Below are 22,546 nucleotides of genomic sequence, written 5' to 3' on the forward strand. Positions count from 1 at the left end.
ACTCTTTTCTCCCCTCTCTTCTTCCTCTTTGCTCCACCCCTCCTTCCCCTCTCCCTCTCCCTATTACTCCCTCCCTCCCCTCCCTCCTCTCCCTCCTCTCCCTCCTCTCTCCCCAGCCTGTGAGTGTAGTCCTACGGGCTCTGTGAACGCTTTCTGCCACGAGGCCACAGGTCAGTGTGAGTGTGTACCAGGGGCGTCGGGGCGTCAGTGTGCCCACTGCCTGCCAGGCTACTGGGGCTTCCCTCAATGCCGGCCCTGCCAGTGCAACGGCAACAGCGACTACTGCCACCCTCAGACTGGGGAGTGCCAGGGCTGCCGAGCCTTCACCACCGGACACATGTGTGAAAGGTACTGTGTGAAATTATACCATATACCATATTAAATAATAGCTAGCTAATATACCACCCACCAAACCACAGTGTAGGGCACAACTGCATATTTCACTCTTATCAGTACCAAGCGTGTTTGTGTGTGTGTATGTGAGTGTTTTCCGTGCCTCTTGTCATGTCTTATCCCGTGCCTACAGGTGTCTGGGTGGTTACCATGGCGACCCAGTGTTGGGTTTGGGGGGTAACTGCCGCCCGTGCATGTGTCCCGACGGGCCAGGGAGCGGACGCCAGTACGCAGACGGCTGCTACCAGACCGCTAACAACTACCAGTTGGTCTGTGTCTGCAGCCCTGGATACAGAGGTTAGATACACACACATACGCACACTTACACACACACACACTTACACACACACACCCACACACACACACATATACACATATGGCACATGCACACACACACACCACGTCACACATTGTTCTCCCAGTCCTAGTACACATTTCCCCTGTAATTACAGCGCTAGCAGAATCCCCTCTGCTCTTGGTCATAATGGGCAGGTAGTAACTACAGGGACAGTGAGTGTGTGAGAAACCCCACAGATACCTCTCTCACTGGAATAGGAGGCCAGTCCACTGCCTGTAACTGTTTACGACTATTTACGATTGTTCTACGACTGTTTTATGAGTGTTTACAACTGTGCCATGACTGCTCTATACTAAACACTGCAGCCTATGGACAGTTCTGCTTCCTTACAGATCTATAACTGTAGGTGTGTGTGTGTGTGTGTGTGTGTAAACAGTTCTGAATTCACCTTTCCTTCTCTTCTGTAGGAGCCAGGTGTGATGAGTGTGCCCCAGGTCACTATGGTAACCCCCAGGTGCCCAGCGGGCGCTGTCTGCCCTGCCAGTGTAACGACAACATCGACCAGCTGGACCCGGGGTCCTGCGACGCTCGTACGGGCGTCTGCCTCAAATGCCTGCACCATACCGAGGGCTATGGCTGCCAGCGCTGCAAACTTGGTTACTACGGCAACGCCGCCACCCAGAGCTGCAGTAGTGAGTACAATTAGACAGTGTGTGTATATATGTAGTTTGTGTGTGTGTGTGTGTGTGTGTGTAACTGTCTTTTTCTCTCTCTCTATAGGGTGTATGTGTTATTCAGTGGGCACGACGTCGGAGGTGTGTCCGTCCCCGGGGGAGTGTCACTGTGACCTGCAGACTGGCCAGTGTCCCTGCCGGCCTAACGTGATTGGCCAGAATTGCGACCGCTGTGCCCCTGATACGTTTAACATAGGAAGCGGAAAGGGCTGCCAGACCTGTGACTGTGACCCAACCCACTCCTTTGGGACGTCGTGCAACGAGGTGAGGGCCACAACTGACCTCACCCTTACCCCATCCTTCCAAAACAACCCACACACCCCATGTTGTCACCCAACCCATCTACACACAGCAAATTGGCCAGTGTTACCTAGTGTTGATTTTCAGTGTTACACTTTTTGTGTTGATTCAGGAGTTAAATGAACTCTGTAAGTGTTAAATTAACATTCAGTGGTGTAAAAGAACCCCAGGGTTGGTGTAAGTAACCAGAGTTGAACCAAAACCACGCCCATCATTATCTTGTTTCCCAGCATGCTCTATTGCAGGTTGATTTTTAGAATTTTTTGTTTCGATATCTATGTTTTTGCATGTGAATTGATTAATTAATATTATGCTAAACAAATATAAAAAACATACATTTTTCTAACCTAATCCAATCTGTTACTTTGATTTATTGCACCCGTTACTGAAAAGGTCAGGGATCATCAACTACATTTAGCTGCGGGACGATTTTTTCTTGTAGACTGCAAATTGACCACAAGAAGCCCAAACAGATATAATATTTGACTAAAACATAATCATTTCAAAGCTTGCTTACATTTGTATTCAATCACAAATATCTCTTTATTATGCATGGGAATACTTTGGAACAGATTTCCAAAATACAAATCACTTGGAGCTGATTTGCTGGTGTATTTACAATATTTTATGTCCAACAGTAATTTACAAAATTGGCTCAGAAAACTTGGTGGGCCAACTGTGGGCCACCAGTTGAGGAACCATGGTAGTCTCATATCTTAGTTTTCCCAACCCTGGCAGTTATTCTGAATGCAGGTTGCTGGTGAATACAAATTCAAAATGTTGGATATCCCCACTCTGGCTGAATTCCAATAGGAATTACACAACACTTTGCAAGCCAGCATAATGTGACTTGCAGGCCTGATGTGGCCTGTAAACCATGAGTTTCAAGCCACTGTATTAGGGTAAAACTAGGTGTGAGGGGGGGGGGGTGCTGTGGGATTATTTAAGATACTCTTTGAAGATGTAGGGATGGGAGGGCCAAGAGACTAGAGGTGGCAGAATGGAGTACTCAGGTTGGGGTGTAGGATTTGAGCATAGCCTAAAGGTAGGGAGGGGCAGTTCCTCTTGCTGCTCCGTAGGCGAGTACCATGGTCTTGTAGTGGATGCGAGCCAGTGGAGTGTGCGGAGGAGCGGGGTAACATGGGAGAACTTGGCAAGGTGTTCAATCAGGCGGGCTGCGGCATTCTGGATAAGTTGCAGCGGTTTGATGGCACATGTAACTAGGGCTTGGGCTGAGAGTTTTCATGATTAGAAAACACACAATTTTCCTGGTTGGGAAAAACTAGCTGTCGGCAGGAGTGGTGTGTTTACTGGCTGAGTTCCATAGAGGAAGGAAGGCTTAGAATACACTTTGGGGTTACTAAACACACATTCCACTCAGAGACAGAGAGAGAAACTCCATCAACCATTTATGGGCTAAGAACAGGAGAGAGCTAGACCCAATAGTAATTCATTATTATTTTGTAATACAGACATGTTTTTTTTTTGTGCTGCAGACACCCTGGACCGTATTCACAAATCGTTTCAGAATTGGAGTGCTGATATAGGATCAGATTTCCCTTTTAGATCATACTGAATAAGATGATATGGACAGAGGGATCTGATCGTAGATCAGCACTCCTACTCTGACTCTATATACAATACAGGCCACTGTCCGTTGTACAGTGTGTAGCAAGGAGACCCTCCTCTAACCTAGAGATGGTACACTGAGTCTACAAAACATTATGAACACCTGCTCTTTCCATGACATAGGCTGACCATGTGAATCCAGGTGAAAGCTATGATCCCTTATTGATGTCAAATGTTAAATCCACTTCAATCAGTGTAGATGAAAGGGAGGAGACAGGTTAAAGAATGATTTTTAATCCTTGAGACAATTGAGACATGGATTGTGTATGTGTGCCATTCAGAGGGTGAATAGGCAAGACAATATATTTAAGTGCCTTTGAACAGGGTGTGGTAGTATGTGCCAGGCGCTCTGGGTTTTTGCCAAGAACTGCAATGCTGCTGGGTTTTTCACACTCAACAGTTTCCCATGTGTATCAAGAATGGTCCACCAACCAAAGGACATCCAGCCAACTTGACACAACTGTGGGAAGAATTGGAGTCAACATGGGCCAGCATCCCTGTGGAACACTTTCAACACCTTGTAGAGTCCATGCCCAACGATTTATTTGAGGCTGTTCTGATATTAGGAAGGTGTTCTTAATGTTTTGTACACTCAGTGTATACTGCATGTTCATAATGCTGACGTGTTGTGTTGTCTTGTATTGTCTTGTGTTGTGTGTTTTCTAGCTGTCGGGGCAGTGCTCATGCAGGCCAGGTTTCGGGGGAAGAAAATGCAACGAGTGCCGAGATATGTTCTGGGGAGATCCTGAGGTCAAATGTCAAGGTAAGTAACTAAAACTGGCTGGGATTATGAGTAGCAGTAGAAAGTACAAAGTATGTGTGTTGATTTGTTCCCATGACTGCCTTAAACTTGTACGCAACAGGGTATCTAAGAGCGTCATTGTTTCCTCTCCAAGTGGGTCTCTCTCTGAATTTACTGGGGTCTGGAGAAACGCTCTTAGAGAGGGGTTCTGTGTGTTTTGAATCTGTCTATTAGAGTTTGAGTAAACAGTCTCTCATGGTCTCGTTCTCATGACCGGTGGTTCCCCTGAGTGACTGGGCTTGTTTTTAGCGTTATAGAGTTTTCTCATAGTGTGTGTGTATGTTTGTGTGGATGTGGATGTCTCTGGAGATACTAAAGTGGCTTTCATGCTTCCGTGTTGTTTTAACATTGTGTGTTTGCATGTGTCCGTCACTGTGTGTTTGTGTGTGTGTATGTGTGTGTGCCGGGACAGCCCAACCTTCAACAGAGATGTGATGGGAGCAGCGACCTTGCCAATGCCCCGGATAAACCTCCGATAGTAGTTGGCAAAGCCAATAAAGCGCTGCACCTCCTTAACCATGGTTGGAGTCGGCCAATTACGCACGGCTGAAATGCGATCTCCCTCCATCTCCACACCTGAGGTGTTAATGCGGTATCCGAGGAAGGAGACGGACTGTTGGAAAAACAGACACTTTTCTGCCTTGGCATAAAGGTCATGTTCTACAGTCGGCCCAGCACTTTGCGAACCAGGGACACATGCTCGGCGCGCGTAGTGGAATACACCGGAATATCATCGATGTAGACCACTTCACCTTGACCAAGCATGTCCCGAAACACCTCGTTCACAAAGGACTGGAAGATGTATGGAGCATTCATCAAACCGTAAGGAATCACCAGGTATTCGTAATGCCCTGTGGTTGTGCTGAATGCCGTCTTCCGCTTGCCCCCCTCTCGGCACCAGGTTGTACGCACTCCACATGCACCAGGTTGTACGCACTCCGGAGATCTAATTTTGTGAAAAAGCGCGCCCCATGCATTGACTCGACCACAGATGGAATGAGGGGTAGAGGATAAATATAACGTATCGTCCCCTTGTTCAGTGCTCGGTAATCAATGCAATGGCGCAGACCTCCATCTTTCTTCTTCACGAAAGAAGAAGTGGAGGGACGTATGAACCCCTGGCGCAGGGACTCGGAGACGTATGTCTCCATAGCCTCCGTTTCAGCCTGCGACAGGGGATACACATGACTCCTGGGAGGCACAGCGTCTACCCAGAGGTTTTATCGCGCATTACCCCACCCGATGAGGTGGTAATTTGGTCACCTGCGTTTTGGAAAACGCGTGCGCCAAATCGAGGTATTCGGGGGAATGCGCACGGTGGAGGTAGTGTCTGGACTTTCCACCGTGGTTGCACCAACGGAAACACCTAGACACCTACCCTGACACTCTCGCGACCACCCCGTGAGAACCCTCTGCGGCCATGAAAAGGTGGGGTTGTGTAGTGCTAACCAGGGAAGACCTAACACAACAGGGAAATCAGGAGACTCAATAATAAAAAAAGTGACTTGCTCTCGATGAGTCTTGTGCGTAACCATAGTGACTGGTGCTGTAACTTCCCTAACGAACCCGGACCCTAATGGTCGACTGTCAAGTGCTCTGATGGGGAATGGAATGGATAGGGGAACCAATGTAATGCGTAGACTATGTGCAAATGACCTGTACATGAAGTTCCCAGCTGCGCCTGAATCGACCAGCGCCTTACACTGGGGAACTACCGCGTATTCAGGAAAGTGGATGTGTAGGGTACAGTATGCAGCAGAGGGCTCTGAACAAGTGTGGGTGTTCAATACCTGGGGTGACGTGAGAGTGCCCTGCCTGCCGCCTCCAGACCCAAAAGAACGTTGACGACAGCGTGCAGCAGAATGTCCTCCCGTGCCACAAGAGTGACACTGGCGCTGTTGTCCTCCGCTCTCCCGGATCTCCGCTCCACCCAGCTCAATCATCTCGTGATCCGGGTTGGGGGGGGGCAGGCCCCTTCCAGGACGTCCTCTAGAAGCCAGCAGGTTGGCCATGTCCACCAGTTGATTGAAGGACAACGTGGTGTCCCGGCAAGCTAGCTCCCTTCGGACGTCCTCTCACAGGTGGCACCGGAAGTGGTCGATGAGGGCCCGCTCGTTCTACCCGGACCCAGCCGCTAGAGCACGAAACTCCAGGGTGAAGTCCTGCGCGGTCCTCGTCCCTTGCCTCAGGTGGACCAGCGAACTCCCCGTAGCTTCCTTTACTCCAGACCGCGTTGGCCCACTCCAGGGCTTTCCCCGAGAGGCAGGAGACGAGGACAGACACCTTCTCCTGCTCCGATGGAGCCGGGTTGATGGTCGAGAAGTATAAAACCATCCCTGGCAGAGGGCAGCTGTGCCATCAAAATCCCATGGTCGAGATATGTGAATCCCTCTGGGTGCTGGGGTGTGGGTGGCTGGATCCGGTCACTCAGCTGGTCCCGAAAGATCGGGTCCTCTCCTCTGCAGGTGTTGGACGACCTGGAGAACCCGATCCATCGCTTCTCCCAAGCTGGTTAGCATAGTCGAATGCTCCCGGACCCGTGCCACGACTCCAGGCAGGTGCTCCTCTCCTGCTGACTCCATGTTCGGGTGTGTGATTCTGTTATGAGGTGATTCTGAAGGAGTCAGGCGCAGGAGGGAAAATCACAGAATAACAGGATTTATTCTGAATCACAGACTTACACAGTAATGCGTAAAAACACTCCAGTGCGCAAAACAGGCACACTGGAAAATACAAGGCACACAGGGAATATTCCCGGCGATACAAAATACACGGAGCTCCACCGAGCTTCTCTACCCTCCACAATAAACAATCACACACAAAGACAAGGGGGCAGAGGGAACACTTATACAGGTACTGAGGAGGGGATATGAACCAGGTGTGTGTAATAAACAAGACAAAACTAATGGAATGATGAGATGAGGAGCGGCAGTGGCTAGAAGGCCGGTGACGACGAACGCCGAAGCCTGCCCGAACAAGGAGAGGAGGCAGCCTCGGAGGAAGTTGTGACAATGAGGTAGTCACCTGGAATGCATTTCAATTAACAGGTGTGCCTTCTTAAAAGTTAATTTGTGGAATTTCTTTCCTTCTTGATGCGTTTTAGCCAATCAGTTGTGTTGTGACAAGGTAGGGGGGTATACAGAAGATAGCCCTATTTGGTTAAAGACCAAGTCCATATTATGGAAAGAACAGCTCAAATAAGCAAAGAGAAACGTCATCAAGGCAAAGGGTGGCTATTTGAAGAATCTCAAATATAAAATATATTTTGATTTGTTTAACACTTTTTTTGCTTAATACATGATTCCATATGTGTTATTTCATCGTTTTGATGTCTTCACTATTATTCTACAATGTAGAAAATAGTAAAAATAAAGAAAAACCCTTGAATGAGTAGGTGTTCTAAAACTTTTGACCGGTAGTGTATATCTCATAGAAGTTGGCACACCCTCAGAGAGACAGTGAAAGAGACAGAGAGGAGATAGGGAGGGAGAGAGAGGAGAGAGGGAGGGGAGAGATTTTGAGAGTGAAATTTTGGAAATAGCTCCTTGGTTCATGTGAGAATCAGAGCCAGATGTTCCAGAAATCAGAGGCATCCTGTCTTCGTCATGGTCTTATTCCTGTGGCATTCCCAAACTGCCTGTAAAGTTAGTCTCGCCTCTTGTCGCTGTCCTCACCCTATCAGCTGTGATGGGTGATTTGAAGGAGTCAGGCGCAGGAGGGGAAATCACAGAATATCAGGATTTATTCAGGAATACAGAGTTACGCAGTAATGCGTCAGAACAGTCCAGTGCGCAAAACAAGCGTACTGGAACCAACAAGGCACACAGGGAAAATAACCTGGCGATACAAAATACAAGGAGCTCAACCGAGCTTCACTATCCTCACAATAAACAATCACACACAAAGACAAAGGGGCAGAAAAATTGAAAAAAAAGACTAGGGGGCAGAAGGAACACTTATACAGGTACTGATGAGGGGATATGAACCAGGTGTGTGTAATGAACAAGACAAAACCAATGGAATGATGAAATGAGGAGCGGCAGTGGCTAGAAGGCCGGTGACGACGAACGCCGAAGCCTGCCCGAACAAGGAGAGGTGGCAGCTTCGGAGGGAGTCGTGACATCAGCGCTCTGTGTATACTGTATGCATATGTATGCAGTCCCGTGTAGCTCAGTTGGTAGAGTATGGCGCTTGCAACGCCAGGGTTGTGGGTTCGATTCCCACGGGGGACCAGTATGAAAATATATGCACTCACGTCTGCTAAATGACTAAAATCTAAAATCTATGTGTATGAGCGTGTGTGTGTGTTTGAAATAGAGAGAGAGAAAGAGAAAGAGAGAGAGAAAGAGAGAAATTGTTGATGATTGACACCATGGCTTGGTTAAGAGAATCATGTCACAGTCTGATTTAAGAGGTATGAGGTTAAAGTGACAGGCTTGACGACGGCGTCTGTGTGTGTGTGGTACGAATTAAGATGTCATGGTCATTGGCACAAGCGCAACCCGACCACATGTGTGTGGTTGTGATTATGGTGTTACCTGTTCATGACCGCCTTTGTGTATAGTGGTGTGGTCATGCATCTTACTGTCAGCAGTTCATGTCATGTTTAGGTTCACTACCTTAACAGTAGGTATCAGTAGTATGTGGTTGTGTTGACAGTGTAACAGTAGCGGTTGCAGTCCTAAGCCTGAGCACTCTGGGTCATGCTGACCGTAAAAGCAGGGAGTATATGTGTGTCTGTGTGTGTGTGTGTGTGTGTGTGTGTGTGTGAGCTGTTCTCAGATAAAAAGGACTAACTAAGAATGACTATCCTGGCAGCCGTTGCGGGTGATTAACTCCAATAGGAATTACACATCACTTTGCAAGCCAGCGTAATGTGACTTGCAGGCTGTAAAACAAGAGTTTCAGACCACTGTGTTAGGGTGTAACTAGGCCCTCAAAGAAAGGCTTTAAGATATATGTAATGTATTGTCATAAAGAGTTAATTTTACACTGGGAAATATGCAAATAAGGTATAATAAATGTCAACTTGAATTGTATGTTCACTCAACCTAAAATTCTAAGTTGAGTGAATATACAATTCAACTTAAGAATGTATGTTGGTTCAGCTACACTGAGTGTACAAAACTCCAAACTTTTGCACTCAGAACAGCCTCAATTCGTCAGGACTCTACAAGGTGTTGGCTGGATGTCCTTTGGTTGGTGGACCATTCTTGATACACACGGGAAACTGCTGAGTGTGAAAAACCCAGCAGCGTTGCAGTTCTTGGTACAAACCGGTGCGCCTGGCACCTACTATCATACCCCGTTCAAAGGCACTGAAATCTTTTGTATTGCCCATTAACCCTCTGAATGGCACACATACACAATCCATGTCTCAATTGTCTCAAGGCTTTAAAATCCTTCTTTAACCTGTCTCCTCCCCTTCATCTACACTGATTGAAGTGGATTTAACAAGTGACATCAATAAGGGATCATAGTCAGTCTATATCATGGAAAGAGCAGGTGTTCTTAATGTTTTGTACACCAAATGTTGAGCAAAGTCACGATCCTATTGCAGCTGGTTGCCTTACAATTGTACATTGAATTAACTTTAATGGTGTTTTGTTGAGCAAACTCACAATCCTATTGCAGCTGGTTGCTTTATAATTGTATGTTGAATCAATTTGGTTTTTTTGGTGCATCAATCATCCTCTTCAGAAGCTCAGGGAACACTAATGGGTGTTAACCACTTATATACACCCTTTCCTATTCTTCATTCCCCACATTCTTTCACTGTGACTTACTCCATCACTCCATTCCTCTCCTTCTCCTCTCCTCCATTCTAGAGGTTAGAGGGTTTGTCTCTGATGTGCTTCAGACTGGGGGTTCAAAAGGGGGATAGAGTTCAGAGGTCAAGGCTACCTGTTGGCTTATTTACTCGTATCGCAGGACTGTTGAGCCGTTAATAATATAGTTTTGCAATACCTCTGTTTCCGTAGGGGGCTTTTAAAGGGCACAGACCTGTTCTCATATTACTAGGAGTTCATTTCCTTTCCATCATCACCACTGTTTTCACCTCAAGTCAACTCTAGGTATGTGTATGTGTTTAACCCTTTTCTCTCTTCTCCTCTTCCGCTTTCTCTCTCTCCCTCCAGCGTGTAACTGTGACCTGCGTGGCATCGCCAGCGAGCAGTGCCACCGTTCGTCCGGCCAGTGTGTGTGTGTGGAGGGTGTGTCTGGGCCCAGGTGTAACCAATGTGCCAGGGGGTACCATGGGGAGTTCCCTGCCTGCGAACGATGCCACCGGTGCTTCGCCGAGTGGGACCGCGTGGTAGGGGAACTGACCAATCAGACGCAGCGTTTGAAAGATCATGTGACAGAGCTCCAGACCAATGGGGTGACGGCACCATACAAAGACACCGTTAGCAGTCTGGAGATTAGTGCTAATGCTATCAGTGCGATAGTAGAGAACAACCCTGCTATACAGAGGATGGAAGATGTACAACAGATGTTGCAGCAGGCCACGTATGTACACACAAACACGTGCACTTCCACACACACACAAACACGCACATGCATACACACATTTACGCATTGACACACACAGCCCCAAGGGTTCTGTTTGTATGCTTAATGTTATGATCAGCCCATGTCAACACTAATGAAAATACTATTCTGTGTGTGTGTGTGTGTCTGTAACAGTGAGCTGGTGGCAGACCTGAACGAGAGGCTGAACGTCTCAGAGGATTCCCTGTCCCGTCTCGTTGCCAATGCCAACGACACCAAGGCCAGTATGGACACACTGAGAGAGCAAGCCCGAGAGCTGGAGAGAACAGTCAAAGACATGAGAGACCACATAAAGACTGTGAAGAACTCTAACATAGAGGGTGAGAGAGGAGGGAGAGAGGGGTAGAGGGTGAGAGAGGGGGTACAGTATGCATGACATCATTACTAGTTCTGACACACCCCTGTGCCCTGTGTGTGTGTGTGTGTCTGTTTTATTTGTGTATATCAGGAGCGATGGACACCATCACCGAGGCCCACTTGGAGTCTAAGAGGGCGGAGATCCGTGCCAATCAGACCACCAGTTACCCCGACAACACTTTGGAACAGTCGGCTACACTACGGCGCGAAGCGGAGGCCAGACTGAGCCAGAACCAGGCAGAGTTTGACCTGAGACAACAGAAACACACAGAGAGACTGGAGCGGCTCGCCATGGAGCTCGACACTCTTGACCTATCAGAGCTCAGCAAGCAGGTAAGTCTGACCTATCAGTAGCCAATTATCATAACACTTCTTCACCATACTGCTTTTTGATTGGTCCCTGGTTTTCCAGGGCTCTAACCCGATTGGTGTGTTTTCTCTCTGTGCAGACATGTGGAGTGGCTGGAGGGGAGGAGGGGTGTGCTGCGTCCCCCTGTGGAGGGGTGGGGTGTGTGTCAGATGATGGCACCAATCGCTGTGGTGGAGAGGGGTGTGACGGTCTGGTCACACAGACACAAAGCGCTCTGAAAACAGCCAAGGACCTCGACCAGGAAATCCTGTCCACCATGCAGGAAGTGGACAAGCTCTCTAGGATGGTGGGAACTGTCATTTTGTATTCTCTGGGACGAATCCTAACTTGAGATTCATGCATATAACTTTGTGTAATAGAGCTGATGTTTAGTTATGATTCAGCCCTTCATGAATATAGTCAGGTCATCTTACATTATCATCATAGTTACCAAAGAGCATAGAATATCTGCTTGCTCCGGCACAAGCGTTGATCTGTTGAGGAGTGTTTACCTTACTGTGTTTGAGTTAACATGTCCCGTGGCGCCCTCTAGGTGTGGGAGGTGAAGGTGCGTGCAGACGAGGCCAAGCTGAGTGCTCAGGAGGTGCTGCTGAAGTCCAACCAGAGCCGAGATAGAGTGGAGCACAGCAACGAGCAGCTCCGCAGCCTCATCAAGGAGATACGAGACCTACTCACTAGTGAGTATACATACATTTTTCCAAAGAGCAGGCCTCAATCTTTTAATGTTCTGTAAATTATCACTGATTCATAGACAATCAGGGCTCCAGCTCTTCTTTCCCCATGTGAGTGATAGGTAATGATTGTGATTAGAATGGATTAGAATTGATTGTGATATTTCACCTATGTATGGTTCTCTGAGTCTAATTAGCTCCTTTTTCCACGGTGACAGACGACCGTGCCAACGTGGAGGTTATCGAAGCAGTGTCAAACGAGGTGTTGGCCCTGGAAATGCCCACGTCGCCCGGGCAGCTGGAGGCCCTGACCCAGGAGATCAGAGACAGGGTGGGAACCCTCACCAGAGTGGAGGACATCCTCAGTCAGAGTGCCAACGACATACACACTGCAAAGAGGCTGCTGGAGCAGGCCCGCACCGCCAGGTAAGATGCACGCATGCATGAATGCATGCACGCACACAAACACATGCACACAAACACACACACATAGCAAGCACGAACGCAGGCAGACACAAACACACACCCACACACACACACACTAATAAATGCACACACTAATGAACCACATTGATAAGACACACGCGCACACATGCACACACACTCACATTCAATCTCCTCTCTCTCTCTCTCTCAGTCAGGAGGCGTCTGAGATGAAGGCGACAGCTGCCCTGGTGAAGGAGGCTCTGGAAACTACTGAGCACGCTCAAAATGCTGCCATCGACGCCGTCAAACAGGCCCACAACAACACCAGGGGAACACTTGACCTCATCACCTCTGTAAGTCACCTCTGACCTCTGACCAGGGCTTCAATTGTGTCTAAGCACACAGGGGCAATTCTCTTGATTGTGGTATAATCTTTATTATAAACTGGGTGGTTTGAGCTCTGAATGCTGATTTGTCATACCACGGGTATGACAAAACATGTATTTTTACTGCTCTAATTACACTGATAACCAGTTTATAATAACAATAAGGCACCTCAGTGGTGCGTTGTGCCTAAGAACAGCCCTTAGCCGTGGTATATTGGCCAAATACCACATGTTTTTAGGGTTTTCAGCCTATGCATTGTAGAGAGAGCAATTTGGGAGTTTTGTAGAAATGCACATTCCATAAAAGGTCTCTAAAAGTGTGTGCTTGCATCTGTGTGTGCATGCTTAGATGTGTGTTTGCTTTTTTATTTTTTTATTTTTTTATTTCACCTATATTTAACCAGGTAAACCAGTTGAGAACAAGTTCTCATTTACAACTGCGACCTGGCCAAGATAAAGCAAAGCAGTGCGATAAAAACAACAACACAGAGTTACATATGGGGTAAAACAAAACAAAATCAAAAATACAACAGAAATACATATATATACAGTGTGTGCAAATGTAGCAAGTTATGGAGGTAAGGCAATAAATAGGCTATAGTGCAAAATAATTACAATTAGTATTAACACTGGAATGATAGATGTGCAAGAGATGATGTGCAAATAGAGATACTGGGGTACAAATGAGCAAAATAAATAACAATATAGGGATGAGGTAGTTGGGCGGGCTAATTTCAGATGGGCTGTGTACAGGTGCAGTGATCGGTAAGGTGCTCTGACAGCTGATGCTTAAAGTTAGTGAGGGAGATAAGTGTCTCCAGCTTCAGAGATTTTTGCATTTCGTTCCAGTCATTGGCAGCAGAGAACTGGAAGGAATTGCGGCCAAAGGAGGTGTTGGCTTTGGGGATGACCAGTGAGATATACCTGCTGGAGCGCAGACTACGGGTGGGTGTTGCTATGGTGACCAATGAGCTAAGATAAGGCGGGGATTTGCCTAGCAGTGATTTATAGATGGCCTGGAGCCAGTGGGTTTGGCGACGAATATGTAGTGAGGACCAGCCAACAAGAGCGTACAGGTCACAGTGGTGGGTATTATATGGGGCTTTGGAGACAAAACGGATGGCACTGTGATAGACTACATCCAATTTGCTGAGTAGAGTGTTGGAGGCTATTTTGTAAATGACATCGCCGAAGTCAAGGATCGGTAGGATAGTCAGTTTTACGAGGGCATGTTTGGCAGCATGAGTGAAGGAGGCTTTGTTGCGAAATAGGAAACCGATTCTAGATTTAACTTTGGATTGGAGATTCTTAATGTGAGTCTGGAAGGAGAGTTTACAGTCTAACCAGACACCTAGGTATTTGTAGTTGTCCACATACTCTAGGTCAGACCCGTCGAGAGTAGTGATTCTAGTCGGGTGGGCGGGTGCAAGCAGCGTTCGGTTGAAGAGCATGCATTTAGTTTTACTAGTGTTTAAGAGCAGTTGGAGGCTACTGAAGGAGTGTTGTATGGCATTGAAGCTCGTTTGGAGGTTTGTTAACACAGTGTCCAATGAAGGGCCAGATGTATACAAAATGGTGTCGTCTGTGTAGAGGTGGATCTGAGAGTCACCAGCAGCAAGAGCGACGTCATTGATATACACAGAGAAAAGAGTCGGCCCAAGAATTGAACCCTGTGGCACCCCCATAGAGACTGCCATAGGTCCAGACAACAGGCCCTCCGATTTGACACATTGAACTCTATCTGAGAAGTAGTTGGTGAACCAGGCGAGGCAGTCATTTGAGAAACCAAGGCTATTTAGTCTGCCAATAAGAATGCGGTGGTTGACAGAGTCGAAAGCCTTGGCCAGGTCAATGAAAACGGCTGCACAGTACTGTCTATTATCGATCGCGGTTATAATATCGTTTAGGACCTTGAGCGTGGCTGAAGTGCACCCATGACCAGCTCGGAAACCAGATTGCATAGCGGAGAAGGTACGGTGGGATTCGAAATGGTCGGTGATCTGTTTGTTGACTTGGCTTTCAAAAACTTTTGAAAGGCAGGGTAGGATGGATATGGGTCTGTAACAGTTTGGATCTAGAGTGTCACCCCCTTTGAAGAGGGGGATGACCGCGGCAGCTTTCCAATCTCTGGGGATCTCAGACGTTACGAAAGAGAGGTTGAACAGGCTAGTAATAGGGGTTGCGACAATTTCGGCGGATAGTTTTAGAAAGAAAGGGTCCAGATTGTCTATCCCAGATGATTTGTAGGGGTCCAGATTTTGCAGCTCTTTCAGAACATCAGCTGTCTGGATTTGTGTGAAGGAGAAGCGGGGGGGGCATGGGCAAGTTGCAGCGGAGGGTGCAGAGCTGGTGGCCGGGGTAGTGGTAGCCAGGTGGAAAGCATGGCCAGCCGTAGCAAAATGCTTGTTGAAATTCTCGATTATTGTAGATTTATCGGTGGTGATAGTGTTTCCTAGCCTCAGTGCAGTGGGCAGCTGGGAGGAAGTGCTCTTATTTTCCATGGACTTTACAGTGTCCCAAAACTTTTTGGAGTTAGTGCTACAGGATGCAAATTTCTGTTTGAAAAAGTTAGCCTTTGCTTTCCTAACTGCTTGTGTATATTGGTTCCTAACTTCCCTGAAAAGTTGCATATCGCGGGGGCTATTTGATGCTAATGCAGTACGCCACAGGATGTTTTTGTGCTGGTCAAGGGCAGTCAAGTCTGAGGAGAACCAGGGGCTATATCTGTTCTTAGTTCTGTATTTTTTGAATGGGGCATGTTTATTTAAGATTGAGAGGAAATTACTTTTAAAGAACAACCAGGCATCCTCTACTGACGGAATGAGATCTATATCCATCCAGGATACCTGGGCCAGGTCAATTAGGAAGGCCTGCTCGCTGAAGTGTTTTTGGGAGCGTTTGACAGTGATGAGGGGTGGTCGTTTGACCGCGGACCCGTTACGGACGCAGGCAATAAGGCAGTGATCGCTGAGATCCTGGTTGAAGACAGCGGAGGTGTATTTAGAGGGTAAGTTAGTCAGGATGATATTTTTACATTTACATTTACGTCATTTAGCAGACGCTAAATGACGCGACTTACAAAACATTTTATTATTATTTTTTTTTTGGGGGGGGGGGGGGGGTAGAATGATTACTTTATCCTATCCCAGGTATTCCTTAAAGAGGTGGGGTTTCAAATGTCTCCGGAAGGTGGTGAGTGAATCCGCTGTCCTGGCGTCATGAGGGAGCTTGTTCCACCATTGGGGTGCCAGAGCAGCGAACAGTTTTGACTGGGCTGAGCGGGAACTATGCTTCCGCAGAGGAAGGGGAGCCAGCAGGCCAGAGGTGGATGAACGCAATGCCCTCGTTTGGGTGTAGGGACTGATCAGAGCCTGAAGGTACGGAGGTGCCGTTCCCCTCACTGCTCCATAGGCAAGCACCATGGTCTTGTAACGGATGCGAGCTTCAACTGGAAGCCAGTGGAGAGTGCGGAGGAGGGGGGTGACGTGAGAGAACTTGGGAAGGTTGAACACCAGACGGGCTGCGGCATTCTGGATGAGTTGTAGGGGTTTAATGGCACAGGCAGGGAGCCCAGCCAACAGCGAGTTGCAGTAATCCAGACGGGAGATGACAAGTGCCTGGATTAGGACCTGTGCCGCTTCCTGTGTAAGGCAGGGTCGTACTCTCCGAATGTTGTAGAGCATGAACCTGCAGGATCGGGTCACCGCCTTGATGTTAGCGGAGAACGACAGGGTGTTGTCCAGGGTCACGCCAAGGCTCTTCGCACTCTGGGAGGAGGACACAACGGAGTTGTCAACCGTTATGGCGAGATCATGGAACGGGCAGTCCTTCCCCGGGAGGAAGAGCAGCTCCATCTTGCCAGGGTTCAGCTTGAGGTGGTGATTCGTCATCCATACTGATATGTCTGCCAGACATGCAGAGATGCGATTCGCCACCTGGTTATCAGAAGGGGGAAAGGAGAAGATTAGTTGTGTATCGTCAGCGTAGCAATGATAGGAGAGGCCATGTGAGGATATGACAGAGCCAAGTGACTTGGTGTATAGGGAGAAAAGGAGAGGGCCTAGAACTGAGCCCTGGGGGACACCAGTGGTGAGAGCACGTGGTGCGGAGACAGATTCTCGCCACGCCACTTGGTAGGAGCGACCGGTCAGGTAGGACGCAATCCAGGAGTGAGCCGCGCCGGAGATGCCCAGCTCGGAGAGGGTGGAGAGGAGGATCTGATGGTTCACAGTATCAAAGGCAGCAGACAGGTCTAGAAGGACAAGAGCAGAGGAGAGAGAGTTAGCTTTAGCAGTGCGGAGAGCCTCCGTGACACAGAGAAGAGCAGTCTCAGTTGAATGACCAGTCCTAAAACCTGACTGGTTTGGATCAAGAAGGTCATTCTGAGAGAGATAGCAAGAGAGTTGGCTAAAGACGGCACGCTCAATAGTTTTGGAAAGAAAAGAAAGAAGGGATACTGGTCTGTAGTTGTTGACATCAGTGGGATCGAGTGTTGGTTTTTTGAGAAGGGGTGCAACTCTCGCTCTCTTGAAGACGGAAGGGACATAGCCAGCGGTCAAGGATGAGTTGATCAGCGAGGTGAGGTAGGGGAGAAGGTCACCGGAGATGGTCTGGAGAAGAGAGGAGGGGATGGGGTCAAGCGGGCAGGTTGTTGGGTGGCCTGCAGTCACTAGTCGCAAGATTTTATCTGGAGAGAGAGGGGAGAAAGAAGTCAAAGCATAGGGTAGGGCAGTGTGAGCAGGACCAGCAGTGTCATTAGACTTAACAAACGAGGATCGGATGTCGTCAACCTTCTTTTCAAAGTGGTTGACGAAGTCATCCACAGAGAGGGAGGAGGGGGGGGGGGGGGGTGGGGGGGAGGATTCAGCAGTGAGGAGAATGTGGCAAAGAGCTTCCTAGGGTTAGAGGCAGATGCTTGGAATTTAGAGTGGTAGAAAGTGGCCTTAGCAGCAGAAACTGATGAAGAAAATGTAGAGAGGAGGGAGTGAAAAGATGCCAGGTCGGCAGGGAGTTTAGTTTTCTTCCATTTCCGCTCAGCTGCCCGGAGCTCTGTTCTGTGAGCTCGCAATGAGTCATCAAGCCACGGAGCTGGAGGGGAGGACCGAGCCGGCCGGGAGGATAGGGGACACAGGGAGTCAAAGGATGCAGAAAGGGAGGAGAGGAGGGTTGAGGAGGCAGAATCAGGAGATTGGAGGGAGAAGGATTGAGCAGAGGGAAGAGATGATAGGATGGAAGAGGAGAGAGTAGTGGGAGAGAGAGAGCGAAGGTTGCGGCGGCGCGTTACCATCTGTGTAGGGGCAGAGTGAGTAGTGTTGGAGGAGAGCGAGAGAGAAAAGGATACAAAGTAGTGGTCGGAGACATGGAGGGGAGTTGCAGTGAGATTAGTAGAAGAGCAACATCTAGTAAAGATGAAGTCAAGCGTATTGCCTGCCTTGTGAGTAGGGGGGGACGGTGAGAGGGTGAGGTCAAAAGAGGAGAGGAGTGGAAAGAAGGAGGCAGAGAGAAATGAGTCAAATGTAGACGTAGGGAGGTTGAAATCCCCCAAAACTGTGAAGGGTGAGCCATCCTCAGGAAAGGAACTTATCAAGGCGTCAAGCTCATTGATGAACTCTCCAAGGGAACCTGGAGGGCGATAGATGACAAGGATATTACGCTTAAATGGGCTAGTGACTGTGACAGCGTGGAATTCAAATGAGGAGATAGACAGATGTGTTAAGGGAAAAATTGAGAATGACCACTTGGGAGAGATGAGGATTCCTGTGCCACCACCCCTCTGACCAGATGCTCTCGGGGTATGCGAGAACACATGGTCAGACGAGGAGAGAGCAGTAGGAGTAGCAGTGTTTTCAGTGGTAATCCATGTTTCCGTCAGCGCCAGGAAGTCGAGGGACTGGAGGGTAGCATAGGCTGGGATGAAGTCAGCCTTGTTGGCAGCAGAACGGCAGTTCCAGAGGCTGCCTGAGACCTGGAACTCCAGGTGTGTGGTGCGTGCAGGGACCACCAGGTTAGAGAGGCAGCAGCCACGTGGTGTGAGGCGTTTGTGTAGCCTGTGCGGAGAGGAGAGAACAGGGATAGGCAGAGGCATAGTTGACAGGCTGTAGCAGATGGCTACAATAATGCAGAGGAGATCGGAATGAAATGAACTAAACATCTGGGAAAGGAGAGAGCAGGGCCTCCCTCACCAAAAAAAATATAACTCTCCCAACTTCCACCTCAGAAACTATAATTGTTTCACTGAACCACCCGAATAAAACTCTCCCAACTTCCACTTTAGAAATTAGAATTGTTGTAAACTACAGCGGTTCAATGTTTCAAGGAATAGACTCAACTTACTTTATTCAGCTAGCTAACTATGACGCCATAGCTAACTAGCATGCTAGCATCCAATAACACACAGTTTAGCACCAATACTTGGTTACAACAAACTACCAATAGTGTGTTAACACACTAAACAGATAATTCGTGTCTGTGTCTAGTTCTTTCATAACGCAGCAATAATTAAACGTTGGCTAGCTAGCACAAAGATATTGTATTTAGCTACTACAGTACAACTTTGTTTGGGTTAGGGTTACAGGTTAGGGTTAGGGTTAAGATTAGGGTTAGGCTTGTGGGAAGGGTAAGGGTTAGGTTTAGGGAAAATAGGATTTTGAATGGAAATTCATTTTAGGTCCCCACGAGGATAGAAGAGCAATACATGTGTGCGTGTGTGTGTGTTTGCGTCTGTGCATGAATACATGCTAATATGTGTTTGTGTGTTTATAGGTGGAGTCGGAGACGGCGGAGTCGGAGCTGCGTCTGAGTAACGCCACACTGCGTCTGCTGCAGCTGGAAAGAGATGTGACTCTGCTGAGAGAGAGCAGCCTGGGCACCAGCCACCGCACACAGCACACTGAGAGACTGTCTGAGACCGCGAGGCAGGACGCAGAGCAGGCCCAGCAGGTACACACACACACACACACACACACATAGACGCACGCACATGCACACACACAGCCCAGCATTCTAGCTGCCAATTATATTGTTACCCATTCTCAATGTGTTTTCTGCTTTGTGTGTGTGTGTGTGTGTGTGTGTGTGTGTGTGTGTGTGTGTGTGTGTGTGTGTGTGTTTGTGTGTAGGAGTTTGACTCGGAGGTGAAGGGTAAGTACAGTGTTGTGGAGGGCTTGGTGGTGACGAAGGCAGAGGGCGTGTCCGTTGCCAGGAAGAGGGCGGAGCTACTGCAGCAGGAGGCCAAGGAGCTGCTCACCCAGACCAGCGAAAAACTACAGAGACTCAGAGGTAACACACACACGCATGCTCACACACACAAACCAACGCGCTAACACACAGAAGCATGCACGCACAAGCGCACATTCACACATGCATGCATATACACAGGCACACATGTGCGCACACTCACACTCTCTCTCTAATGACACCACTGTGTGTTTCCAGAGTTGGAGAGGTCATATGCGGCCAACCAGCGTACTCTGGAGGCCAAGGCAGGTCAGCTGGCCGGGCTGGAGAAAACGGCACGCCAGCTGCTCAATGACATCAGCCAGAAAGTCACGGCCTACAGCACCTGTTCTTAGGGTAACCATGACAACAGCATCCCTGGTAATGCCTACCCTGATGTCATACCAGAGATTATGACAATGCCTTCTTTAGTGCCAAAGAGATAATATGACAACCACTCAGGAGACTCCAAAGACCAAAAGCAGTATTTTACCACTAAGAACAAAGTATTCCATAAAAAAAACTGTTTCTGTATGAAACGGTTTCTAAGCCATATAAGCTATTATCACATATGTTTTAACCATGACTGCACATAGATTTCATGATTTTAGATTCTATGGAAATATTTTTTAAATCTTGTCTGTAAAGATACAAAAATGTGTTAGGACCAAAGCAAACGAGAGCCTATTCAATTGTATGATACAATTTGTACCCATCAACCTACTGCTGTAATTGAACTTTTTAATATAAAGTAACAGCTGCATCTTAAATGGTTTCCACTCCCTATTTTTTGTTGTTGTTGCAATTTTGCAAAAAATGCCTAGTCAACATGACCTATTTCACCTCTAGCTAAAATTAGATCCTTTTACAATTTACAGTATTTGGTGTTTGCTTTCCCCTAGTGGCAATCTGAAAAAACTGCACCCTCTTTTTGCTGCATTATCATCAGTAGCAGCACATACACAATTTCAGCTTAGTTTTCCCTTATGGAGTCCAATTCAATTACAGGCTAATGTTCTTCTATCACTTTTAACTGTAATAAAATGCTGTTCACTCTGCCAACTGAAACAACCGTACTCATTCACTGTCATTGTAGGCTTAACTAGACTATCCATTTCCTACATTTTAAAATATACTCTAAAACAGCCTACCTTCTAATCAGTTTGTACAGTCAGTCTTCTGCTTTTCTTTCTCCTGCCTTTTCTCTTACACCCTCAGTGTCTCTCCGCCCACCTCTCTCTCTCTCTGTCTCTCTCTCTGTCTCTCTGTCTCTCTCTCTCGCAATATTGATGCGAGGTGATTTTGTAGATCAGTGATTCTGAACAGCTCTTTCCTCAGGCAAAGAGGAACACAATGAACATCTCTCTCATCCTCCCATGAATCCCTCCTTCCTCTCCGGAGGGTTTCCTCCTCTGTGACCATCACACTGTGTCTCCACCCAGTGACTCAGATTTGCTCTGAGCAAATGAGATACAAATGGCACCAGCAGTGTTCCTCCTGGACCTCTTCATCAAATGAGATAGGGCAGGAAGCAATCAATATGGCAGCCTTCCCTCCCTCTGAAATGAGCTCTTTCCATTTAGTGCTGCAACTCAGTCAGGTGTCACTGTTTCCCCCCACATTTTGACCCTACCCCAGCATATCTGTGAGATAAATTGCTTTAGAAAGTGGTCCAGACGGTCCCTTCCCCTTTGTACAGTGGTTTGACTGTGTGATGTGAATGCTTGTGCTGTGAGGTCATCCGTGACCTTAGGTGACGTTATTTAATTCTGTGTAGGTCCCTTGTGACAAACCAGTTTTATGTTTATCCAACCCAGCCACCTGAGGTCTCCAGCACACTCTGCTCATCTTGACTAAAGATGGACCTGGTCAACAGTCTAGGTACCAGACAGAGTGTTTATGTACATCTACTATTATATCATTTTAATACATCACAAAAGTCATACTGCAGTGCAATGCCTCATTCTAGACACATATTTTTTCATCAGCTTGCATGGATGCCACCCCACAAACTTTATACCATGCTTAACCATCATCCATTTGCAGAACAGCTAAATAGAGCTGTCCTGTAGAACAACACAGCTGTGCCCTGCAGGCCAAGATCAGTCCATCCATCGTACAACAGTAAACTGCCATTGACCTTAACCGGCCCTAACATCCACTTCCTGTCTGGACCATTTGATTGGCAGCCACTGGGCCCTGAGACGGCTACAGCTGCTGGGCGGATAGGAGAACGCTGTCGTTCCCATGGAGCTGGCCACAGGGCACGTCTCAATATCAGCATGCGTCTGCAAGTGTGGTAGAGTGTGGTTTTCCTGAATTGACATGAGATATTAATTCAATATGACTCCTCTCTCTCCTTGGCCCATTCCCACTGGGGTCTGAAATGCCAGTGTTTACCTTTCTTTGTGCCGAG

At 47.8% G+C, this 22,546-nt stretch overlaps 1 protein-coding gene across 1 annotated transcript in view; it reads left to right on the forward strand.

Annotated features, from left to right (window-relative positions):
- Positions 1 to 21,195, forward strand: part of LOC311139529 (laminin subunit beta-1-like) — a gene marked incomplete at its 5' end in the record, with an annotated part of 44,955 nt that extends 23,760 nt beyond the window's left edge. Inside the window, 15 exons of the mRNA XM_084174414.1 lie at positions 117 to 348; positions 527 to 690; positions 1,159 to 1,383; positions 1,472 to 1,689; positions 4,021 to 4,117; positions 10,294 to 10,663; positions 10,841 to 11,025; positions 11,154 to 11,395; positions 11,512 to 11,718; positions 11,965 to 12,109; positions 12,322 to 12,529; positions 12,741 to 12,882; positions 19,678 to 19,854; positions 20,034 to 20,193; positions 20,350 to 21,195. Of these exons, the coding sequence (XP_084030540.1) occupies positions 117 to 348; positions 527 to 690; positions 1,159 to 1,383; positions 1,472 to 1,689; positions 4,021 to 4,117; positions 10,294 to 10,663; positions 10,841 to 11,025; positions 11,154 to 11,395; positions 11,512 to 11,718; positions 11,965 to 12,109; positions 12,322 to 12,529; positions 12,741 to 12,882; positions 19,678 to 19,854; positions 20,034 to 20,193; positions 20,350 to 20,486 (2,909 nt within the window). The 3' untranslated portion in view covers positions 20,487 to 21,195. The remainder of the gene's footprint in view (positions 1 to 116; positions 349 to 526; positions 691 to 1,158; positions 1,384 to 1,471; positions 1,690 to 4,020; positions 4,118 to 10,293; positions 10,664 to 10,840; positions 11,026 to 11,153; positions 11,396 to 11,511; positions 11,719 to 11,964; positions 12,110 to 12,321; positions 12,530 to 12,740; positions 12,883 to 19,677; positions 19,855 to 20,033; positions 20,194 to 20,349) is intronic.
- Between the last annotated feature and the right edge of the window lie 1,351 nt (positions 21,196 to 22,546).

This window comes from Coregonus lavaretus (genome assembly GCF_964263955.1).
Source record: "Coregonus lavaretus genome assembly, chromosome: 13".
NCBI classification, from domain to species: Eukaryota; Metazoa; Chordata; class Actinopteri; order Salmoniformes; family Salmonidae; genus Coregonus; species Coregonus lavaretus.